The following is a 19,826-nucleotide window of genomic DNA, read 5'->3' on the forward strand; positions in this document are numbered from 1 at the left end:
ATAACCAGCTAGAGGAGCATAAATACACCTGCTGCAACAGCAACCACTTAAATTACAACTAGCAACTTAGATAGAGGGGAAAAAAAGGAGGGTTATAAACATTTCATGTGCCACTGGTAGAGTTTCCGCTTGAATGTTGATTATAGTGGTTCATAAGCTACAGGTCTCAGCTCAGTTACACTGTGCTGTTGATCATTTGGAGATTTAAAAAAAAAAAATTTACACATATTGAGGGAAATGATGCGAGTGATGTAGGCCTACATGTAATTCAGTGCTTAGTGTTCAAAAGCATTATTTTATTCTGCATTATTAGTGTAATACAATAATGTTGAGCTTTCATTCAACTGGTGCTAAACTGGGGCTTGTCAAAGTTTTAAAATTAGTAACTTTGAAGCTAAATTTGCACATTTACCACCCATGTTGCCAATGTAAATGCCTTCCATGGGGAATTTGGTATATTTTTCCACTTCCAACGAGGCTGGTGTTGATTTATCGTTTTTTTTTTGTTGTTGTTGTTTGTTTTGTTTTTTACTGTCAGCAAAATGCATGAAAAGATCAAAACCTTCAATGTTTTGAACTTTCAAATTTTATTTATGTTACAGCAGAACTGTGAGAACCATCTGAAAACTAATTAAGCCACCATGTGGTTGCCTTGTTTGGGCCAAACAGCAAGAGTTCATTCAGTCCATATTGTTAGCAGAGACCATTTGCTGTCCATACAGGGAGGGTGTCATCCATGGAGGGAAATGAACAGGTGCACTGTAGTGCATTGATACTGTTGTATGCTGAAATTAAAGCAGCACTTAGTGTGAACAAAGACAAGCTTTTTGCTGCAAGACAGCTCAAAGAGGGACTGACAGATGACAGACTCTGAGTTAGCCTCACACTGTTACAAGCTGATCTCCTCTGACATGAATCAAGAAATGCACACATGTACCTTTACAAGCTGTGCTGGTAAATGTGCATGCATGTATACCACATTTACATTTGTGAAGATGCTTGAAGTTTTCCTCTGTTTTTAAGAAAATGTATTGAGATGCATTCCCAGAAAGCATGCATACAGTAACTGCTCATACAAAGTTTAGAAACTACAGAGTGTGAATGTGAACTGTGGTCAACACGCTGTATTCACAGCTGTATTCACAGCAAGTGTGCTAAAAGAAATTAATAAGAACAGTCAAAAATGTTGGCTTGTTTTAGAACTTGGAAACTATACAAAGGTCCCACATCCATCTAAAATTAAAACAATGATCAAGAAGCTTAAAAATGAAACTTAGAAACTGAAATGCACCTCAGACAAAAGGGTTAGTCCTCTCCCTCCAGTTTCTGCATGACACATTTGATGCGGATATTTTCTCGGAGGTTGCGGAGTCGTGCACTGCGGCTTGTGATTTCCTCCACATAGGATTTGGGGAACCAGCCCCGTTCCCCATCTGACAGTCTGATGCCTTCTACCCAGCCTGGTGAAAGACAACATCCATCAGACATCAAACAACCCACTACATCTTATTTTCTATTGCTCGTTTAAAGTTCAAACAGACGTTGACGCACACAATCCCAACTTTTTATGGCCACAAATTGCATTATTTTAGGCGCAGGATGAAGTTGGAACACAGTTTATCTGAACGAGGACTTTATCCAGATCCTTACCATCACTTGTAATGGTCTTAGCATGAAGAATGTCGGCCTTTTCCAATGTTAACTCATCGTGCTCTTGGGCCTGATAGCTTTTGATGCACTGAACCTGGGATATATCTAAGAGGAAAAAAAATATGAATGAGAGGACTAAGAGGTTTCTGCTGATCCATGGTGAACTTCCGGCTCTCTACTGACCATCATTCTCATTGGCTTGCTCGATGTCCTCGAGTGGATCAGACGGAAACATCGCTGTGATCCACCTCTGCTTCCCGCTCCTTGGAGAACACAAAACCAACAAGGTTAGTTAGAGCACCGTCAGCGAAGGCATCCAGTTTTGAGTGAATTACTGTTGACAGTATTTGGACACAGTGTTGTTACTCACTCTGTGTGTGATTTGAGCAGGATCTGGTGTTTAAGCTGCTGGCCTTCACACAGCTGCAGGTGGAAGATGAAGCCTGAGATGCCCTGTAGCTTCTGACTAAGATCCTTCACTTTCAGCTCTCCTATCTTGGCATGTACGAAGACCATGAACTTCCATGTACTGCAAAACAAAACAAAAAAAAACAACAAAAAACCCCCCATTATTTTTCTATCAAGATTAACAGCAAACATCAATACAGTACATGACTATTTCACATTCATTCACCTAGAATTTAGTCTCTTTCAAATGATTCTATGGTGATGATGGTGTGAATTTGTGTTTGCTGGAAAATGAAACTGAAAATGATTTCAGCCCTTTAAATGTCACTGTCCTCAGGTCAGATCCATGGGGAGGTGGGTGGGTGACTGATGGGAGTTGTATGCATTGTAGTCTTTTACAGGGTTGTTTATGAGATGATCACTGGGAGGTGCCAAAGTTGGAAATGTTTAAATCCTTCACATGGTTGCTTAATAAGAAATGGAACTAGAGTACAGCCAGCAGCCGACTAGCTTAGCTTAAAAGATCAGTCTTGGTCTCTTTGTATCAACTGAATGTCACTCACTCCTTCCTCCTGGACAGCAGGAGACAGTCATTGAACAGGTGGAGGTACACAGGTTTGGTGGGTAACTTTAGCTTGGATCCAGAAATACTCATCGTCTGAGTGTCCACCTCCAGGAGTTCACCATGTTTCACCAGCCAGCGAGACTGAGAGATCAGAGGAAAGATCTACAAAGAAAGAAAAGAAGTTGCTGACTAATAAATAAATTAAAACAAAAAACAGATGAATCCTAAACCACCCAGACTCAAGAACAATTCAAAAAGATTTTAGTCACCTTTCCCTCAAAATGAATTTTTTTATTGAGGTGAATGAGTTCCTCCATCCTCTTCATTGACTGCACACTGGAGTTACATTCTTTGATGATCTAAGAAGACACATACCAACACTGTCATTACTGTTATGCCTCACCAGTGATAATACTGGTGCTCATCCAACTGGGTATTAGAGATGATAATGACCACCTTTTTCAGCTCATTGAAAGCTTTCGTGGCAGTGTCCTCATCTCGAGAGCCTGGTGTTGTCCTCTTTAAAATATTCTGAAAAATAAAGACGTTTTTGAAGATAAGCCAAGGAGTAAACAATACCCTTGTCAAGCACTGTTGGGGAAGAAAACCTGCTGCGGCAAAATGCTTGGCAGGTCCCAATATTACCCCATTTACAGCTTCACGTAATTGGGTTTCAAGTGCAAACATGAATTCTGCAGTGAATGTTTAATCATGTACCTCCACCAGCATTTTAAGCCGTGTGATCCTCTGAAATGGGAGGATTAGAAAAGAAGTAAGAGGAAGTCTTTGGCAGATAGGGTCCTCCTCCAAACGAGCCAGGATGCCAGGGAAACGAGGGTTGTCGTGCCTGAAAGGACAAGATGAGGAAATTCAGAGAAACACTTTAATGACTTTTAAAACAACTAGCTGAAAATTCCAGCATGCTGTTTACCCTGACAAGAAATCTTCAGCTTACTCAAAACGAACCATCTGCAAGTCAAGTCATGCAGGTGTGAAACAACACCTGAACACCCTTAGAGGAGATTATGGACATCCAGAATGAAACAATTGGACTATATGCATTACATCAATGAATGTGCACAAAGAAATTTTTCCTGCACATATATGTAAGTTCAGGTTTGGGTTCCAAATCAAGCTATGATTTATTATACATACAGTGGAAGCAGTTACTCACAGCAAACGCTGGTACGTCTGTTCTTGGTAAGCCTGGTTGGTTACATAAGGTAAATAAACCCTTCGCAGAGCCGGGCAATGATCCAGGACAATGTCGCACACATCAAAACGAAGAATGTCTTCCTCCAGTCTGTGTTCCAGGTCCTGAAGAAACCTACAGGCAATTAGAGAACAGAAAAGACACTCAGAGAAGGAGACATGATAACTGAGATCTAAAAAAAAAAAAAAAAAATCTGAGGGCAACAGAGATATCAGTGGGATTTTACTTCACCTCTCACTGACATCTTTGACTTCAGGCAGCTTGGAGAAGAGCCACTGCTTATCCTGAGCTCCAAGACACTCGGCGAGCTCCTGCGACAACATGAAGTGGTCCACAGCGATCGTCAAGCTACGGATGTATGACGCTTCAGAAGTCACCAGTTCAAACTTTGCCTGAGTGGAGGAGGACACAGGATGTCAGCCTGCCATGTGGTACATTAACTAACAAACAGCTGTGGCAATCCAATAGGGAAACAAATAAGACCCAAAATACAAATGCCGTTACAAAATGTGAAATGTCTCACTCACCTCCTGTAATTTCCTCTCCTCATTGCTGAAGTTGTCGAGCTGACCACTGGTTCGTACATCAGGTATATCCTGCCACAGTGCAAAAGCAGAGCCTCGTGAGGAACGAAAGGAGCTGGACGGCGACAGATTAGATGGGGACGGGGTCCCATCAGACCCCTCGTCCCTGAGGCCCTCCTCCTCTGTGCCCGGCTCCTTCCCCTGCTGCCTCTGGATCTCTCTGTTGATGGCGACGTCGCTATATTCTTGGTACAGAATTGCTGCAGGAGTCAAGCATAAGAAATGTTAACAATAAGAAACATGGTTTCAGGAAAATGTGTAGATAGATTAAAAAGTTGCAATGGCAACAGCTTAAGGAAAACGTCTCTACTTACAACTGGGCAAAAACCTTGATAAGCGATTCGAACTAGCAACAGTTGGAAGTGTGCCCACGTCTTCTTCAATGGATTTCTTTCGCATTCTGGGAAGAAAATGTGAAATGACATTAATACAAATCTTGTGATTTTTACACATTTTCTGTTGAAATATTTTAAGTCTCTATTTACCCGAGTTTTGTGCTCCACCGATGCAAAGGCATCCCATTGTCATTGCTGGGCAGAGGCGGTGCAGGTCCTACAGGACTGTGGGGGGCGCTATCACTAGAGCCTCCTGAACTGCGGTGCTTGGAGTTGGACTTATTATCTGGGGAAGATGAAAAGCAGGTTGTGCAGAAGTGAGGCCAAGGCACGAAGCGAGGCACCTTATGTATTAAAAAGGGCTCACGTTCATTGTGTTGTACATTCAGTGAACAAATCACTGAACATGCACCATGAAGGTGTGCATTTGTGTGCATATATATAAGTGTAACTACATGAGGATTTAGGTCATTGATTAGGCCTAATTGTCTTGTGCTAACTCCCGACTCCCGTTTGGAGAAATGAATGGCCTCCATGTGAGTGTATCCCTGCGAACAAATCAATGACTTGAATCACTCACACACTCATTGAGTGTATCCCTGCACACACTTGAGAGCTCAACTGAACTGAGAAATGAATGAACAGTTTCAGGAAGTGATTCAGTTCAGTTTGTTCACCCAAAAGATTCGTCCTGTTTAACAAATTGTTTATGAACAACACATTGTTACAGTGCAGATGGTGAGGTTTTACATTAAGTGACATTTTTGTGACTAAGTTCTGGATCTCTTATTCTAAACTACACATTAATGACAAATTAAAGGAAAAACCTGAATAAACAAGTTAAGAAACATAGCAATAACAGATGCTTCCATTCTGGACATGGGTTTGAATGAATGGTTTGATAAATATGAAAATAAGCAGCTTCAATGAAATGTGACCATGATGTTGGGTCTGTTGTCTACTCACAGTCAGGGTTGGGGCTGAGGCTGTTGGTGCTCTGTCTGTCTCTGGAGGCTACCCGTGCTGACAGTGACTTCCCCAGCTTCAGAGTGAAGGAGTTCTTCCTCTGAGACAGCTGAAGTCTAGATATGAGTTCTGAAGCTGAGAAGCGCCTCCGCTCTTGGTCCCCTTGACGGCTGCGTGACAAAAAGCTCCCCCCTGTGGCGCTGGATGTCTCTGCACTACCGCTATCTTCCCTCTCCCCCAGTATTGAGTCCTCTATTATCTGCAGTGGTTCTGAAGGTAAATTAAAAATATCATTGTGACTGAGGTTTGGGAGATCTGCAGCACCATCTGTGGATGACGGACATGAAATGGCCTCCAGGGAAGATAATCCACTGAGGTCCTCCTCCAGGAAAGATGCAAAAGGTCCAGGAAAGATGTAGTCTGCATCCAGGATTGGGCTGCTGAGAGATTCATCGCTTGGGCTGTCAGGGGAATAAACCTGCATCTTTCGCCCTAGAAACAAGAAATAACTTTATTAGATTAAGAGGAAGCATTTAAGTTGTTTTTTTTTAAAACCTAAATTGTTATGTTAACTTTGTCCATAATAAAATAAGCTGCACACTCACGGATGGACTTCTCTTTCAGTGAACCTTGTGATGTCCTCCTCTGTGGCTGGCAAGAGTCTGGGCTCTGAAACCCAGGACCTTCAGGTGAGGACGGTGAGCAAGGCAACTGAGATTCCCATGAGTCACTGTTTGTGTATAGAGAGGACAGAGGGAACGACAGGGGGAGGCTAAGAGCTGCGTGGTGAGGACGACATACTGTTGTGACAGTTCGTGGCTTTTCAGTCTGCTCCTGCATAGAAGAAGTCCCATTGGGGCATTCAAGATCACCATCACCGTCAGGTGTATAAGAGTTCAAATTCTGTATTGTTTCATGTTCATTGTCTGTCCTGTGGCAGCCGTTCTGCATGTCATTGTGTTCGTTTAGCGTGTGTCTGAAACCATTCAGTGGCCGGGAGTGTGTTATACATTGTGCATCTGGAATAACTGTTGGCCTTAGTTTAGGAGTCACTGGTGGCTGTAGCTCAATAAAAGCCAATGTTTCCTGCTGGCACACGGCGACATGCTTGTGGTGGCACGGGTGGAGGAGAGGCCTGTCCTCCTGGGACTCGCTCAGAGCCTGGGACTCTACTGAGCCAGGGATCCACATGCTGGGACTCTCTCCTCTGCAGCGAAAGGCGTGAAGGTGGGGTTGGAAATCAGGAAAAGGTGAGAATCCATACCCAGGGAGCATGGCTGAACGAGCACATGGGAGCTGCAAAAGGAAAATGGAAAAAAGAAAACTTGTATTCAAGCTCTACTTGAATGGCCAACATCTTAAAGGATGGGTTCACATTTTTTCAAGTCCGTCTTTAAACAATAATCACATATACATTAGTCACTTCCAGAAACAACAGTTTCTGGTTGCTGTAATTGCTCCTGTTCATTACTGACCAGATTAGAAATTAAAAGAGAATTTATATAGAAGATATGAATTGATATGCAAATTCTGTTTGGTCACCTCTGCAATAAGGAAATTTAGACTATTTATGAGTAACTTGTACCCCAAATAAATATTATGCTCCATTTTTAGTTTTATATTTATTAATTTATTTTAGTGTTGTTATCTGTGATCATGAGGACAAAATGTGCTGGGATGACTGAACAGTCTAAAGCAAACAAGGGACAAAACAGGGGAAAACTGGAATGTTTCCATAAGAAACAGCAACAAACTACTTATCCAGCAATCAAACATGGCTGACTGGACACAGCTCACTGTTAGCCACTTAGCTTAGTCGTGCCAGAGATTCCTCAGACTCGATTGAGTGTTACACAGTATATTCAGGTATAATGAACAGTAAGCAGAGTTATGTAAGTTTAATAAACTGTTCAGACGGTCTGTGGAGGTTAAGTCGATGAGGGTGGCACAGAAACAACTTTCTAAAATGGCCTCTGTACATTTTTGTATGCAAGCAGCCTCGTTCAAGACGTATGTGCACACACACACACACACACACACACACACACACACACACACACACACACACACACACACACACACACAGAGTAGACTTGAATTAGCGAGATGGGCCCTGAAACTACTGACACGTGCAGGATGTTTCCCAGTCAAACCCAGTCTTTACACAGACACACACACATGCACGCACGGACACACAATCACACACACTTAAGTTTGGAGTAGTGTGTCGGTGTGTCTCATGAGCCGTGTCTTCCTGCTCTAATTAAAGACCTCTCTGCACACAGCATTCAGCCCCTGTACTTAACATCTCTCTCTCTCACTCACACACACACACACATACACACACACCAACACCAGACAGAATACCACAACAGACGATCAGACAGAGGAAGAGAGCATATCCTCCACACTCTCACCTTTCACCTGAAATTTATACTCATCTATCACTCTGGCGGTTGGTCTACCTTCCTGTCAGCCCAGGTTAGCTAGCAGGCACCTTCTCGGATTGAATATTTACAGTGAGCGTCTGTTAAAACCCAGCAGTGGGTCATAAAGTTGGCTGTCCTGACAGGCTGTTTAAACACACACCAGTGGAGCTCAGTCTCTTCTTACCCTCCTGCTTCCTGAGCAGGTAATCCTCAACTTCTGGCTTAAACACCAGGTAAAATGAATGGTGCAGACACTAAAACATTACACACACACACACACACACACACACACACTCCCACATGTACAGAGGGATGCAGGAGAACTAGTTTGATTTTTTTTTTTTTAACAAAGGCTGTGATGTTATTCTTTTCTAATCAAATAACTGTAGATAGCAGCAACCACTAAGCAAAAGAAATCATTGTAGATCATTCTTCTGTTTATATAAAAAATATTTGGCAATTAAAAAAGTAAAAAATTATACTGCAGTTCAAGCAGATAAAACATCCAGCTTGTTTATGAACCTTGCTTTTGTGAAGCACTAAGCTGTGTAGTTAGGAGTTAGCCAGAACAACTGACAGAGCTGACTTCCTGTGTGAATGACAGCTATTAATGTTGTGTTTCTTGCTTTCTATCAGTTCAGAGGATGCAAAATCAAAACAACACAACAAACACACACATACAACTATGCAACTGAGTGTCAATTAGCTGTCTCACATTTAGAGACTCACTCCACCATTTCAAGCCTGTTCCACTTTGTATGATTTAAACAAATTAATTAGCGACAGCTTGTGCCAAAAGCAGCATTTGTTCATTATTCTTCTGTGGACAGTTAAAGGAAACCTAAGCTATTTGTTCTCAAAGGTCAGTCTTATGCTTGTGGCTTTATTTCAGTCAACACTGAATTTTTTTTCTCTGTAAGCTGCTCCCCCATTACCATTGTGTAGTGTACTGTGGGAGAAAAGTACTAATCAAAACGACACTTAAAAAATGGTGATTTTAGTCTGCACGCTGACATTTTTACGCACACTTCACTTTGTCATTATTCCACTGTAAAACTGCAAAACACAGAATCACTCTACTGTCTTTTATGTATGTCTCTTTTATATATTTGTTCACACACACACACACACACACACACACACACACTGCAGATTCTTGGTCAATTATACCCTTCAATTCATGCATTTTTATTTGTAATTTAGAGTTTAATTATCATAGTGATATGCTGTAAATCTTTATGGGATACATATATTTGACATTATAGTTAGTAGTACCACAGTAAACTATATACCTGTAATTTACATGAACATAGGAGCGTCCTTTAAGAGGATAAAAGCATAAAGTAATGCCTTTCCTGAAAGTATAACTTTGTTTATAATGGTGTTTGTTTGCCTGGAGAATCACAGACTGAAAATCATAGTTTACCTTTCTTTTTGTTGAGCGCACATGTGCTGTATGATGTGTTGTATGAGGCTGTTGAAAAGCCACACCTGTTCTTGTGGCAACGGTAGGCTGCCCAGTCAGTCCTACCGCTCTGTGTTTCTCTCTTACACTCACAGACACACACACACACACATATGTTTGCATGTATGCATGCACACACACAAACACAAGTACACACACACACACACGGTAGTGCAAGCACAAATGGTTACCTGTTCCCTGCTGCAGACAAAGGCAGCCTTTATGTGTGTGCCTGGGCCAGGCTGCCCTGAGCACAGGACACCTGAGAGGGTGTGGGAACTGCTTATGCTGATCTACTCGTATAGTGCAGCCACTGAGCCATATAAACACATCGAGACCATGGCTGCATAATGACACAAGCTTATTGGTGTCTGGATGTGATTACTGGCTGGTTATACTGTAATCCTGCTGTAGATGTACAGCATTATCTAAACTTTACTTACTTCTGTCTGCAGTCTGTCATACGAGATTAAACATGACTTATTTCCCTGTTTACAGTGTATTGTCTGGAAATAAATTTTAGTTTCCATGATCGTCTCATCTTTCAATATTATACTAATGAATGAGTGTTCACATAATCCTCCACCAACAGCCAACTCGCCATAAATCAACATGCTCTTTGTAGAAAATTAGGTATATGCTCATTTGATCAAGAAGCCTCAGAGATCCCAAAAACTGACAATAAACCTCACCACCACATTTATCAAAGCATGACAGTCTCCGATTACACGTACTGCACATTCCTCATGCTGATACAAATATATCACGCTATTAAAATTTCAATTCCAAAGACATGTAATTTCCCTTGTCATAGCAGGGTGTTATTTGTGACTGTTACGGACTTTGCTGCCAGTGTTTCCCCCTGTAATTTCACTAGGCTGCTCTAAGACGGCGTGTCTGCATACAGCAGTTAATGAATGGCACTCTGGCATGCCTTTAATGCCAGCAGCCATACGAGGAGCATTTTTAATTGTGATATTTTTCATCTTAAAGGTCTCAGAATAATCCTTTAATGGAGTGTATCATATGAATATGAGCATAAATCCATTGCTGATTCAGCCTCATGACAGAGTCAAATGTTGTGTAATCGGATAATTAAAGTTTGTTTGATGTTTGCCAGGGGGGAGATGAGGGTGTTACAACAAATAGATTTGCGTTGGAGCTGTTTGTGGCTCATGAAGGTGAAGAAACACACTTCTACTCTGTTTACTTTTCTAATGTTAGGGAATGTGATGGTGACACGGCCTTAAAGGGGAAGTCTGGAAGATACTTAATGTTCCACAGAGATAAATGATCATTGTACATCTGTACATGGTAAAATATGTTGCCTCTGAATGTAATCTGGCCAGCTATTACATTCCCTGCTCAACACGTTTTTTTTAGTTGTCTAGAATCACAATCTCTAGGCCACAAGATTGCTATCAAATGAGATTTCTAAGCCTGGCAACAACAGCCTGTTTGGCTTTGCTCTCTGTGGTTGTCCAAGGCTGACTGTCAGATATCAATGTATCATTTAAAACATCAACATCAAACAAGTGCGCCACAAGTCTGGCTGTGACTGTCTCTGACTTTCAAACCAAAAAAAGAACATGGCAGCTGGTTTAGGCATGTCAGTTTTCACCTATCTACTTTTAATTTACTTTTTAAATTCTTCTAATAGTTTATAAAACATATGATGGTTCGGCAGCTCAGTACAGTTCTGACCAGCTCACTGACTATAATCACATACTTTTCATGTCTTCAGCTTGGGGTTTTCCTAGGCTCTTCTTTTCACAGGTCTGGTCTAGTCTACTTTAAAGAATAAGTCTTTGATATTTTTCTTTCAACAAATCCCATGAAAAGACAAAAACCAACAATGAACTGATCCAACTATGAATATGGGCACTGTAGTTTATTTTAATTTATTCCCACATGTAGCGTCCTACTGCTGGAAATACTCACAAGAGCCCCAAATCCATATTAATCCACAGCTGGAAATAGTTGCCAACAAATGCACCACTTTACTGCTTTAACTGCATTTGCTAAAACTGCAGTGTCCAGCTGGTTAATGAAACTAAATATTTGTGACCCATTTTTAAAAATGTATGTCTTCAGTAGAAAAGTTTCTTTAGTCTTTAGTGGGGGTCAGTGCCAACTTCAGGGAAGCAAATTCACAATGTAATGAGAGATAAGACACAAGTATACCAAAAATATAGAAAACAACCTGCCTTATCCTTTAATTGTGCCAAGCCAGACTCACAGTAGGGATAACAGGGCTGACCCCTGCTGTTGAGGGCTGATCAAGGCCAACTCTCAAGATGTTTTTTTTTTTTTTTTTTTACATTGGTCCTGTTTTCTGGAACAAAGTTCCTCAGTACATGAGATCTGCCACTGCATCCTGAAAACATTCATTTTTTTTAGGCTTAAGTCTGGCTTTGGCAGGACAGAGATTTCACACTGCTTAAAGTCACTTTCCATCCTTCTGTTTGATATGAAGACTCAAGACTTTTTCTAACATCCTAATCATATCTACACAAACATGGATGTTGAAAAAAAAAACAACAAAACCCTGATTCCTGTGAACTGTCCGCTATCAAACACAGACAAAAATAGAAAAAATATTTCAATCTGTGTATTTAGTTTAAACATATTAAATTAAATGTTAAGTCAACTAATAAATGACAGAGGTGAAGCAAACTCGATATTCAGTTTAATCATCAAACTACAGTGTGAGCACTTTATCAGACATTTTATCCATTTACTGAAGACTGTGAGCTTGTGAGAGCATTTAATGACTTTCAAAGGTTCATTGTTTTGAGTAGTTTGCACCGTTGAGGTGTGGGTGATTAAAACCTGCATGTCCTGCCAACTTATATTGTATCAAATCACAATGTGGAACTTACATTATGTGAAACTTCCTCTGGAAAATGATAGTGTCTGTTCCCTCCCCCCACACGCTCTCTGTCCGTGAGCCTAAGTCCGGTGTGTTTGGTCAGACAGACTGGAGTGTCCTAACAGTGTGGTGTGACCAGCTCATGTGTGTGTGTGAGATCACAGTTTAACTCGGTCACATCAGACCACTAATTGCCAAGCAGTAGACTAAAGAACCCAGTATTGTCTGCCGAGACAAGACATGACATCATTCAGCGTCACTTCTGGGAAAACCGCCCTCCTGTGTTTTGCAAAACCAGTTTTTGTAACATTTTCTATCAACTCTGTATCAACGTATAGAGATCACACTGCTAACTTGGTAACACAAAACAGCTACAGTTTTTTTGTATAGTCATGGTGAGTTATTGTTGGCTGGTGTCAAGCTCAAACACATTAAATATACAAACCTCAAATCTTCACCACGTCTTTTGTGTGATGATTTTCCATCCAATTATTTTGATGTAATTATTACGTGTTGACGTAAAAATTATTAAGGGCAACTGGGAACTTGCTGTTTAAATACATTATGCAAGAAGTTCCTATGCTTGTTTGAGGCAGGCTTTTTTGTCCATAAACAATGTGGCTTTTTTTTATTTTGAAACAGTAAAACTTCTCTCCCACGTGTCAACTGAATGCTTTGACAATAAAGTTACACTTTTTCCACATCAGTTATTGAAATGATTTGAATTTCTTGGATGTTATTTCAGTAGATTAAGCCAAGAGATTTGCTGTGAATAAGATGAAGGCAATGCATGTAACTTTGAATTTTGTTTGGCACATTTTAAATGTACACCTAAAATACCCGGATAGAAAGCCAGGAAGTATCTTCTAGGTATTTTAATGGGCTTCATCTAAACCTCTCAATCAAGGCAACCTCCTCAATGAGGATTCCACTCAGAGAAAGCAAACCAGATGTCAAGGTGACATGCTAATCTGCATTTTTATGTGTGTATCATCAGAAGCCTGGAGGGTGTGAGAATAGTTGAGCAAATTCAGGTCAGGGAGTTTCTTGGTATTCGTTCCCCTTCCAGCCTCCACCCACTGAGACAGGTGAGCACCCCAGAGGCTATGGAGGAGGTGGGCATGGGGGGGGGTAACCAAATGTTTACACATGGTGTGGGTCCTCCTAATCCTCCTTTACAGCCTCAGGCAACTTACCCACGACCTTCCGAGACACTACGAAGATGCATACTGACAACACGGCTTATGATCACACAGAGCTATGACACACACACACAAGGCACACCTGAATGTGAGTTTGTGTGTGTTTGAGATGCTATCAGCCTTTGATTGAAAGTGACAGGAAGTAGAGGGGCCTTCCCTGACCTTGTCTCACTCAGTGGTATTTCCACTAACAGGAACAGACAAACAGTAATCTCTAATTTAAAAGCCTGAAAAAATGGCGACCATCTCACGCGTAAACGCAAAATCTTTTGGACCTTTAACCTCCCCTCCCCCTCGCTTCACTTTGGCACCATAACAACTGCAGTCAGATAAGCTGACACTGAGGAGACACACAGCCAGGATGATAAAGACACAAAGGAGCTATTGACAAACTTATGGAAATAACCTGATCTAATTATGGTGCTTTGTCATAAGTCACAAAAGCTACCAAGCTGATGGAAGGCCAAGGATCCAACACGCAGTAAATCCAGAAAATCTCATAATCAGTACCTTCTGACAGACAATGGTTATCTGTATGCAATGAGATTCTAAGAAAAGGAGTGATGATTTAGGATTTTTTGGCAGGTTACATGAACATATGAAAGTTAAACCCAGCACCTTAGGAATATATCTTGACCTTGATGGCTTACAGTATTTTCCTTAATCTAAATGTTCAAAAATACACAATAGTCCATCATCAAAAAAACAATTTTACAAGCAGCTCAACGTAAGCCAATTTTATGTTTCATATATAGAAATTAATAACAATGAAATAAAAGTGATGGGCCAGTGTTTAAGGCCCCTCATCCTCAGATCAAATATTTTCCTCAAACTAACAAAAAGTTACAGTGTTACAGTACTGCTGCACTGGGTGACTTGTTCCTTCATTACCATGAGGATGGGCACTGTTAAGTCAACCACATACACTGTCTTGCTGCTATAAATACTCACTAGAGCACCAAATGTGTATTACTTCACAGCAGAAAATAGTCCCCAGCTAATGCACTATTTAAAGCAAGATTATGCAGCAATTTTAACTTAAAATAACAATCCCACTGCACACCCTGAATGTCTTAACTTGGGTTAAGGGGGTACAGTCTCCTGCGAGAAGTGCGTAAGACTTTACGGCACCACATTCAACTATGAGTGTTCAGCTTGCTAGAAGAAGAAGCTTGTGAATTCTTTCTTTTATTTATCAACTTCTTCGATGATTTAACTCACTGGTGCAGTTGCTCGTTTGCTTGTTATCTCATGTAACCTGGTTAATAATTATTATAACTAACTTCCTTCAGACTGTATTGATATCTTAAATGGTTATCAGTAGAGCTAGGGTACATACATTAATACCAGACAATAGCGAGAATTTGCAACAGTAAAGTTAATCTACTTACTAGCGGCCAGCAGATTATATTTTCTGCAGTGTGTGAAAATGATGTGGATTGTGTTGTCACCCCTGACTTTTCATGGCATTTGCTGACAAGAAGAAAGTGTGGAATATAACCAACCTCATCCCTTAAATGTTGAAGTCGTTAAAGTGATTAATTTTCTGTTTATCGACCGACCGTATCAGCACTGGAAGTTTTGTAGTAATTGAGTAACATTAAAAGAAGGTGTGCCATTCATGGATCTGCAGGAACTTCATTTCAGATTTTTTTTTTTTCAGATCTAAATTCAGTGAAAATGAGGAGGCTGGGTACTGTACTCTGTACTCAAACTGTCAATCAGAGCACTTTGATTCCAATCTGATCCTTTGCCACTGAGCTCTCAAGAGGCTGACCTACTTTACAACAAATTGCTGATGCATCTCTTGCATTCATCTGCTCTTGTATTCACTCGCGTGCTCTTCCTTGCTGTTTTTTAGCACTCTGCTCCACTTTTTCCCAGCTGAGCACCAGCAGTTTCTCCCCACCCCCCTTCTCCTCCACCCCACTTCTTGCTTTTATTATCTGGACAGGTATGCACAAGCAATCCACTGGGCTGCCTCTTGTTTTGAAATGTGATCGGGTAAAAGTGGAACACACCTAACAAGCTGACCATCCAGAAACTATTCCATTTTAGCCCAAAGCTGAACATATTCACAATTCAACTCTGAGCACCAGCAGTGTTGTCAGCGTTAGAGGAATGAATTGAGAAAGCACTAAAAAAGTTTTTGTTTTGTTTTTTTTTCAGAAGAGCAAAGACTCCAAACAGACAAACAGACAAAAAAAACATCTTAGTGAAGAAGCTTAATATCTTGCATGAGTACAAATGTGAAAAAAAAAACACTGCATTGGCCAAGTCACCATGTGAAATAACCTGAGGGCTACAGTGCTAGACAGGTGTGCAGCAACGCAGTCACAGCAGTGATCGGAACACATCGCCTCTGGGCTCAAGTTGTTTGAGCTCTGTTTGTTTCACCCTTCATGCATGGGCCAAATATTCTCAGACACGCACACTTACTAATAAATAACGCATCCTGTGCCCTGCTGCCTAAAAAGTGAATGATTTGTGCTTTCAAGGAGTTAGAGCCCTCTGGGAACTTAACTTTTCTATCTACACGTCAAAGCGAAACACATTATTAAATTATTATTAACTGAATGCACAAATAGAAACTCAGTAGGTGGCCTGTTTTATAGGCCATGTTTGAGAACAAGTTCATGTCCTACTTCAGAAGCGCCCAACCCCCAGATGAAACCCCCTGACACAGAGACACTTTTCCACATTCCCTGGATGACTCGGCACACTCATTCCTCTGAAATTGACCACTAAGCTGGGGCAGGAGACAAACAAAGAAACTCAGCTCTACACGTGCAGAAGCAAGGGCTGCTATTAAGGGCCATTAGGGCCGCTGCTATTTAGGCCACAAGCCAAAAGGCTACGAAAGTGACTGAGCGTCCTGAAAATATCACTGTCACTGAAGTTTAAAGGGCAGGTCGCTTTCAGTCAATGATGCTTAATGACTTTAGCCTTGTTTTAACCAGAGCAGTGTGTGCACGTGAACGTAAGCACCACAGGAGGAGCACAGGTAGGATTTGCATGCAGGGTTAGCTGAGGGAGGTCAGGGAGGTAAGGGGTAGGATGAGGGTGAGGTGTGGCATCCTGGATCATTTCCCCACAGCATGCACACGCACGCACGCAAGCACACACGTGCACTCAGACAGCCACTGTCTGAGTGGCAGGTGATGGGGCAGGTGCTCTCCAGACATACAGTTGGGGGGAGGGAGGAAGTGGGAAGAGGGAGGGGCCGTGTGGTGATCTGAGCTATAAATCTGTGAGTGATATGAGCAGGCATGCAGAGTGAAATCAAATCTACAGTAGTGTGCTTACAGGCTAGAAACTGAATCACAGCTCAATGAAATCAGAGATCCTGAATCTTTTTGTTTACCAGTTTGATGACTATTCAAAAAAAACACAAATGTATGGTTATCAGAAGTCTGCCATCAAACAGGGGATCTCCGGCCTGTCATAAAGTGCAGTAAAACGGTTCAAAGTTCTGATTTATGCTTTGTCCTGGTACACATCTACCCAACATGCAGGTGGTGCGTTTGAGTCAGACATACCGTAGTAAATCAGATAATGCAGAAATCACCCACAGCTATCTAATTGTGCTGCAGCCAAAATATGCACCCTTCAGACTATCCATACGCACAGCACCAGTCAACTCACATGACAGTACACTTACTCATCAGGACAGCAGACAGCAAGGCAGCCATCACCTCAGCTCACCCTATTGCTGATGGGTGTTTGAAGGATGTTCAGGACAGAGGTCATCTGTTTCAGATGTGGTTCACAATTAAAGGGAACAGTTTCCAGAGAATTAAAAATTAAAACCTGGTTGCTGAATGTCCTCCTTTTGTTATTGTTTATCCCTCATGAAGCAGTGTCAACAACTTGACCAGCTGGAGGCTCCACATGAGTGAACAAACAAACAGTGAGACAGGGTGAAAGAAAACCCAAATTACTGTGTGCACACACATACATGCAGATCCATGTACAGGCCTCAGTTAACAACCTAAAGGCTCTTGCTTCGCCCGAAGCCGCAGGCAGAGAAGGTGTTTGAGTCTTATGCTAAAATATCCCACAGAGGAGAACAGAGCAGAGTGTGTGTGTGCCACGGCGCCAAGTTTCAGCCATGTACAGTTTTTAACAACCCCTCATCCAACATACTCCAGACATGCACTTACCTGCCCTGCTCGGCAACAACTCATTGCTGCACTGTAACCATCGCATTCAAGGCTCACCTCACTCTGCACTGCCTAGGGAGCTGCTGGAAACATTATTGATGCAAGCAGCAACTTCTTCCAAGAGAATAATTGAATAGAGAAGCTAATGATGCCACTGGCAGGATTTGTGCATCTACTTGAGCTGGATGTTTGCAACTTTTGTGTAGCAAAAAAGTGAAAGCAATGGTACAACTGTCAAATTTCACATTTTAATCCAGTATCCCACTGTAACACACATGCATACGGTGAAGGATCTTATTTAAATGGCCGGTTTGGTTAGTAGAGACAAAACAATGTCCAGGCAAACAGAGTCCAGAAAACCCATCTCATGGTGGTATTGTTTCCTGAATTCTACTGTTGTTTTCAGAGCCTTATGCTGTCAAATTACATGCAATGCACCTGACAAGCTGCACAGTCCTACTTTATCTAAATTGCACCACACAAAGCTCAACCTGCAACGGGCAAATAACACAGCTCAACTTTCACTCTCGGCAGCAAAACTCCCCAACTTGCAGCATAACGGTGTTGACATGAACGTGGAATGTGTTAATAGATTTCACTGTTTTGCTCATTTCTGTGTACAGCAGTCATTGTTTCGGTTTTCAGTACCGTACCTCATTTGCGTTAGCAGTCTAGTGTGTGTGCTGGCTGGTGGCCAGCAGCAGTGTGTGAATCCAGGCCATCCCAGGGTCAGATTGAGCCACTCTGCTATCCATTGCTGCCTTGTGTTCCTCCTGGCTTCTCTCCTCCCTTCTTCTCCTTCAGCTTCTTCTTTTTTTTTTTAAACACAGCTCAGACTTTTCAAATCTGTGCTCTTCTTCCTGATTCTTCTCCTCCTTCTTCTTCTTGTTCTCTTGCTCCTCCAGAAAACAAAAACAGGTTGAAAAACGGCCACCACTTGCTGCTCTCAGAGCTACTTACAATGCAGATCCCCTCTCTAAGCTCCTCTGCTCTCCCTTCCCTCTCGCTCCTTTTCCCTCCCTCTCCCTCCCTCCCTCTCTCTCTCTCTCTGCTACTGTTGGGGAAGCGCTCTCTCATTTTCTCTTTCTCCTCCCCCTCTCTTGCCCTTCCTCTAACTCTAATAGTTATTTAGTGTCTCATTTCAGCACCTGCTTTGAGACAGAAAGAGACAGAGAGAGGAGGGAGCTGACAGAGTTGGAGAGAAAAATGTTGCTCCTCCGCGGTAGTGTGTACCAATAAATACATGAGTTTATGTGATGCTAGTGGGGTCTGCTTTATCAGCGAAAATGAATGCATTGTGCTTCTGTTCATGTACTGTGTGCTATTTACATTTACACATACAAATGCTAAAAGTGCAAAGTTGCATGTTTGTCATTGTGCATGTATGCATTTGCATCACTGTGTGTGCAGATCTCTTGCTAGAAGTGCCTGTGGCTGTGTATGTGTGTGTGTGTGTGTGTGCACCTGCGTGCAGCTTTCATTAAACGTGAGACTGTCAGATGGTGACAGAAAGAAGCTGCTAAGGCATGCTTGAACTCTCTCATCTCTCTCAGTGCTCCCCGCTCGCTGCTGTATCAACTATGTTCACTAATCAAACATGAAAAGAATGGTGGTGGGTGGTGGGGAGTTAGGTCACCTCGGGACAGCAGTTTACTCTGGTGGACGTCTAATTGTCCCCATTTTTTTGTTAGGGGAAAACAAGTCACTAAAGGCTGGAGAGTTGTTTGTGATTTTCCTGTATCTCCCCTTAACTAGCTTTAAAGCTGCACTAACCAGTATTTCTATAACTATGATTAACAATGTATAAAATGATTATGTGTAATGTGATAGGGGTCACTCATAGTGGCAAACCCACAGAGACTCACTCAACTCTGGAGTTCCCCACAGCTTTCCAGAGCTTTTTAGCCTCTTTTAACTTATTGTTTTTGTTTTCTGGCCTGTAAACTCCGCTCTCATCAACCTTCATCGACCCCA

At 41.8% G+C, this 19,826-nt stretch overlaps 1 protein-coding gene across 1 annotated transcript; it reads right to left on the reverse strand.

Annotated features, from left to right (window-relative positions):
• Positions 1–218: 218 nt before the first annotated feature.
• Positions 219–18,841, reverse strand: arhgef19 (Rho guanine nucleotide exchange factor (GEF) 19). Its single transcript, XM_041057708.1, has 16 exons — positions 18,506–18,841; positions 6,327–7,017; positions 5,722–6,213; positions 4,906–5,041; positions 4,735–4,820; positions 4,364–4,620; positions 4,068–4,228; positions 3,798–3,950; positions 3,341–3,470; positions 3,080–3,154; positions 2,893–2,982; positions 2,622–2,785; positions 2,021–2,179; positions 1,834–1,913; positions 1,651–1,755; positions 219–1,460 (listed from the first exon to the last, which is right to left on the reverse strand). The coding sequence occupies exons 2-16, from the start codon at positions 6,994–6,996 to the stop codon at positions 1,306–1,308; spliced, it is 2,913 nt and encodes a 970-aa protein (XP_040913642.1). The 5' UTR covers positions 6,997–7,017; positions 18,506–18,841; the 3' UTR covers positions 219–1,305.
• Between the last annotated feature and the right edge of the window lie 985 nt (positions 18,842–19,826).

The sequence above is a fragment of the Toxotes jaculatrix genome, chromosome 2 (genome assembly GCF_017976425.1).
Source record: "Toxotes jaculatrix isolate fToxJac2 chromosome 2, fToxJac2.pri, whole genome shotgun sequence".
Lineage (NCBI taxonomy): Eukaryota > Metazoa > Chordata > Actinopteri > Toxotidae > Toxotes > Toxotes jaculatrix.